The sequence below is a fragment of the Neltuma alba genome, unplaced genomic scaffold (genome assembly GCF_004799145.2).
Source record: "Neltuma alba isolate B1F8T4 unplaced genomic scaffold, ASM479914v2 tig00007166_pilon, whole genome shotgun sequence".
NCBI lineage: Eukaryota > Viridiplantae > Streptophyta > Magnoliopsida > Fabales > Fabaceae > Neltuma > Neltuma alba.
In genome coordinates, this window is record NW_021634695.1 from 6,619 (window position 1) to 12,500 (window position 5,882).

General features: G+C 29.4%; 1 protein-coding gene across 1 annotated transcript in view; it reads left to right on the top strand.

The window, feature by feature from the left end:
* The first annotated feature begins 4,902 nt into the window (after positions 1 to 4,902).
* Positions 4,903 to 5,882, top strand: part of LOC114751948 (probable receptor-like protein kinase At2g39360) — a 3,321-nt gene continuing 2,341 nt past the window's right edge. Inside the window, exon 1 of the mRNA XM_028940656.1 lies at positions 4,903 to 5,882. This exon is cut by the window's right edge and continues 2,341 nt beyond it. Coding sequence (XP_028796489.1) covers positions 5,549 to 5,882 — 334 coding nt within the window. The 5' untranslated portion in view covers positions 4,903 to 5,548.

Sequence of the window (5,882 nt, forward strand, 5' to 3'; positions counted from 1 at the left end):
GTGGTGAAGGGAATGATGAAGCCGCTGGAAAAACTTGAAGAGGGGCTCCACAGTTGTTGCATAACTTAATGGCATGAGCAACAAGTTTTTCCCAAAACGAGTGGCCAAAACTACACGAATTTCTTGGAGCTCTAAAATTCTCCACACCTTACAAATGCGTAAAAGAGAAAGATCAAGTAACAGGAGCATCACAAAGCATCATGAGTGACAGTAATAGACTGAGAAGATTAGAAAAACAAGGGCCGCAAGCATAACAAGCTCAACACAACTTTAACGGTGGCGACGAAGACGGAAGGCAAAAGACGCAGCAGAGCAAGATGAGGGAGTAAGTTTCAATCTAGGTTTATTAAGGGGCGGCAAGGTCTTTTTGCTACATAAGTTAATTTCATTTTGGCCTCAAAAGACTATAACGATGTTTCAAAATTATTTGGGGTGGAAAAAAATTAGGTTGCTATAACAGTCCTTTAATGAAAATTTCCCTAAAATTTGTAATAAATTATAATTTTATGAAAAAATATTAATACCAGGTTTGTAGTTTTGTTGTGTCAGATGCGTTCTTACTTCTTAGCCTGGGGTATGAAGAATTCTGCTCATGCTAGTACAAGTTAAACTAAACTCCTTTGTTATTTAAAAAAAAAAAAACACTAGACCACGTGATTAGAGGAATTAACCTGGAACTCATCCACTCTAATTAGAACTATTTGGATAAAACCAAATTATAGTTTTTAAAATAATTTTACCGTATACAAAATAAATATATGATAAGAATTTTATCTCGATTTACGTGAACATGCTTTTAATAGGAAAAGCCAAACACCCCCATGTTGGTTATCTTTTTCATTAGGTTAAACAGGATTGGATTAGATTAGAGGGGGATCAGATTGGGTTTTTAGGCTCGGTACATAGCCTTAATTAGTCTGGTTGGTTTAATATCGTTATTAGTTTTATACCATACCTTGTTGTATTAATTGAAAATAGATGTGCATGAAGTAAATTACACACAATCTAAAGAATAAATGTTAGATGAAACCAAAGTTGGTTTGGAAAAGTGATTCTGGAGAATAGATTTGAGAAGAATAGATTCTGGAAAAAATAGATTTAAAAAAGTGATTTTAAGAAGTGAGATTGGATAGTTGTTATCAGAAGCACCTTTTGGCATACAAATTACTAAAAAAAAGACCATAAGTTAATATGATAATTAAGAAAAAATAGATTTTATGATATATTTTAATTTGAAGAATAAAATTCAATGAATAATATATTTTTGTTCTAATTAATAATACATTAAGATAATATAAATAATAAATAATAATATGTAATATATTAAAAATATAAGATTAATATGTTCCAAAAAATATGTTTATAAAAAATAACAAGTATATCCTATAGACTTTCACACTCTCCCTTTTTCTCCAAAAGAAATTTTTTTGTTTTTTCCAAAAACCTGGTTTTGGTTTTTGGGTGGGTGTTTCGGTTGATTTATTCCTCAAACCATGGTTTGGGGTGTCACCCAAACACAGTCTAAATGTTAGAATTTAAAGTTCATGAATGGGGAGGATGTGATTTAAGAAATTCCTTGCTTCTTTTAATTAAACAAACTAAAAGCAATTATACTTATTCCATGGCCCCTAATGGCGTGTAGGCCGGACAAAGACCACAATTATTAATTATAGTTAATTAATAATTGTAATAATGCATATCTCCCTGATGACTTCAATGAAGAGCAATATCTTTTTTTCAAAATTAATTACAAAATCATATAATTATCGGCTTTATATAAACTTAAGAGTTAAGAAGAGTACGTTTAGTATTCTAAAATATTTGTGATATACCCAACATTTTAAAATATTTTTTAGGTGTATTTAGTACCCTGAAGTATTTTGTGTGTGTGTCTAGCTCCTTAAAATATTCCTTTAGGTACATCCAACTGCTTCAAAAATACTGAAAAAATACCTTATACGTTCCTTTAACAGACCTTTTGAGGAGTGTATGATGAAATAAAAACTGCTTATGAAATAATACTTAAAAGTAAAAAGCTTCTGAAAAAACTAATACCTTAATGGCAAAATTACACCACAAAATATTTGAGGGTGATAAATTATGAAAAATATTTCAAGGTAATGGCGCACGATAAAATATTTTAGGCACTAGGCCACTGACAAAATATTTTGAGGTGCTGAACGCACCTAAACCTAATTATATGTTTAAATAATAAGTATGATAAATTCATAGGAGTCAGAAAAACAATCTATCTATGTCAAATTAATTTTTTAAAACTATTAAATTGAAATTACTTAGATGAAGTAATGAGTTATATTAGAATACATTGCTGTAATCAGGGAAAAAAAAAAAAAGAATATAATTATATTTTTTTTGGCCAAAAATATTAATATATTTGTTATTATTCATTCAATATTGACCATCGAGTTTCAGTCATGCAGCTTAATACAGCTGGATGCCGTGCGTATCATGTAATGTTTTCTATTACTTGTCACTTTCTAGTGGAGAATTCGCTTCTCAGTAATTTTTAAAATTTTTTTTTGCTTCGTTTTATAAATTTATTTACAATTGGTTTTTTAAATATTCGCTTTTCTTTATTTTGACCCGAATCTTTAATTTCTTTTCTAATATTATGACTTTCAACTGTATCAGATATATAATTTTATAATAATATAAAACATAATTAAGTGAAAATTATAAATTATGAACAAATTGTATGTTTATTGCAATATAGATAACAAAAATTGATTGGTACCTGTTTTAAAACATCAGTATTTTGTTTTGAAAAACAAAAGGAAAAGACATAAAAACTTGTTTTCTTATGTATTGGAAAACAAAAACATTAAAAGAGGGAGAGAACATTAATTTTTATCAATGACAATCGTACTAAGTAATTATTCATTTTTATCCGGGGGAAAATAAATTAGTCATTACCTTTCACTCACCGTTTCTAATTATTCGAATACTTTTTTTTTGAATTTTTTATTTTCAAAATTTGTTATAAAACATACTCTTACAATTGTGATAAGAACATAAAAATAAAGAATTGAATTAAACGAGCCAAAGATTCCTTCTTTTTTTTTGTTACTTGTGCCCTCCGCGTCACTGATGTACGAAAATGCTTATGTTTTTATTAGTGATCTTTTAAGAGTTATTAATTAATTGAATGAATTAATAGTAAAACAAATTAATTATAATAAATATGATATATCTCTAAAATATTTAATATAAATGATATATCAGTTTTTTTTCTAACACATCAATTTATAAGTTAACTAATGAGTTTAGAATAAAAATAAATATGAGAGATAAAATAAATTAAATTTTATATTCAATCCTAACAAATTCTTATATTAGGGACCGAATAGAGTATCATAAAACTGTAACTTTTGAGGCCATAAATTGAATCCAACTTATAATTTCGAATTATTAGTGGGTGTCTTTCTAATTAAAAAGAATATAAGGGAGGAAACACATGCAGGCGAAGCAACGTTATCTGCTCAGGTTTTTTTAATTTATTTTAGGTAGAGACATGATCTTTTAAAAAATAGTTATATATAGATACCAGGGCATCCATGTCCGACATGCTTTTAAAACTTTCAAATCAATCAACACTTCCTATAAATATTTCAAAATTTATACTAGATTGTTCTATTCACAAATGGAAAAAAATTACTGGAAAAAAAAAAAAGGAAAAAAATATTGAAACTTGGTCTCTACAAAACTTACTTAAAGATAGATTATACACAATAAAAATTTGGTTATACAAAAAACAAAAGAAAAAGATGATGTGCAAGGGAAGATAATTGCCTATAAAAGAATATGGATTATGCACAAGAGAAATTAAATTACACCTAACAAAAGTTAAATTACACAACATTCTTAAGAATCATTTGCTAATTAATTTTTAAACGAAAGATTTATTCTCAATTCCTGCTCTTATTATGTTATATTTTTCTGGTCTTATTTATAAGTCACTTCTAACATGTTTGTACAAAAAAAAATAAAACCCTTAAATTCATTATTTGTGTCTTAAAATTTAATAACTTTCTAATTTTAACTTTTAATAAGATATACTCTTTTTAATTCTAAAAATAAAAATTAGATAATTAATTTATATAAATTTTATAAATTATTTTAGGATATTATTTATTAAAATATATGTTGATTTTTTTAAAATATTCTTTTTTAATCATTTTTATATAAACTTTTTATCACCTGAAAGGGATGACAAAACAATAAATTTAAGATATAAAATAAATAAAAGTCTTGTATTCAAATTTAGAGTGTATTAAATATGAGTTAATATTAATGGCCATTCAAATTTTACGAATGATAATAAATATATACTACCTCCGGTCCTAATATAAGAGCAGCCAGTTGACTAATTTGAAAAGATTAAGAAAATAAGTTAAGTTAGTTATTTATAAAAAATAAGTATTCTCTTTCTTAAAATATTCTTATTAATCAAATGTGTTGGCTAAAACTACAATTATTAAAAGAATTATTTTAGAAAAAATTGTATAAATATAATAGATAAAGTGAATTAGGGTCTCATATTTAAAACCAAAATAAAAATTAAACAATGTCTCATATTACATACTAGAAGTAGTATAATATAAAATTTACAACACCAATCTCATTAATTCTCACATATTTTTTGGGCCAAAGATTCTCACATGTATTGGCGCTGCCAGTTTTCCTCAGTTCAATTATCATTCTCTCTGAACAAAAATAAAAAATGGCGCTCATTCTCACAGCATAGGCCAAAACTAATGGCGGTGGTGTTCAGAGCAGTGAGCAGTAGTACGTTGAAAACGCGTATTGAAACAGCCAACCCACCTGATCACGACAAAAATCGATCCAGTGTTCCTGTTTCATCATTCAACGTTTCCTTTTCAGATAAGCCCACGCACTCCCTGTGAGAGCCGTAGAAGGAAGCTTCCCTCCCCCTCGCATTTATTCAGGAAAGCTTTCGAATTGATGGATGTAACAACTCTCATTGTAGCGTGACACAGAGTGAAAAAGGATTAGCTATCTCTGATAGCTGTCTTCATGATGATTTTGGTCCAACAACCTTGACCCCACTCTCTTCTTTATCCTTTATGGGCCCCCGTTTTGTTGCTTTCTGGTACCAAAAATCCCATGAATTTGTCAAACAGGACGTACGTCAGGAATTTAAAATAGTGGAATTGTGGGGTTAGTGTGTGATTATTGTATCTTTTTGTACCCATCGTGTTTCTTGGCATATACTTCTATATCTCTCTCTGGTTTCTTTCCAGGATATGAGAAGCCAAACTTGACTGTGAATACTTTTTTGTTCTGAGCCTTCTGGGTTTGAGAGGGGTGAAGCAATTTTGGCTTATTCATTCTTTTCATTGATTCTGTTCCTAGGTTTTCTGTCTCTTCTTTTTGAAATTTTCTGTCAAAGTACTGTCTTTTCACTTCTGCGTTAGTATTTGCCCCCGTCTCATCAGCTTTTGGCAATCTGTTTGGGGCTCATCTAACATTGCTTTGTAGATTCCCTATCCTGTCTCTGCATTCATACATGGGTTCTTCCAGTTCCAACCATAAGGCTTTTATTGGAGTTTCATCCATTTTCTGGTTGATCTGGGTTTCATTGGGAGGTATTTCTGGCGATGACTTTTTCATAGACTGTGGATCTCCCAACATCACTAAAGTGGGAGAACGTGTATTTGTGGCTGATAATTCTACTTCTAGGCTTCTTTCAACCTCAAGAATTATTTTGGCAAAGGCAGACTCCGCCGTTGTTCTTCCATCATCTTTTGATTCAAACCTGTACCGAACTGCTAGAATCCTTGAAGGTGTTTCTCGATACACATTCCCAATCAAAAAACATGGTAGGTACTGGATTCGCTTGT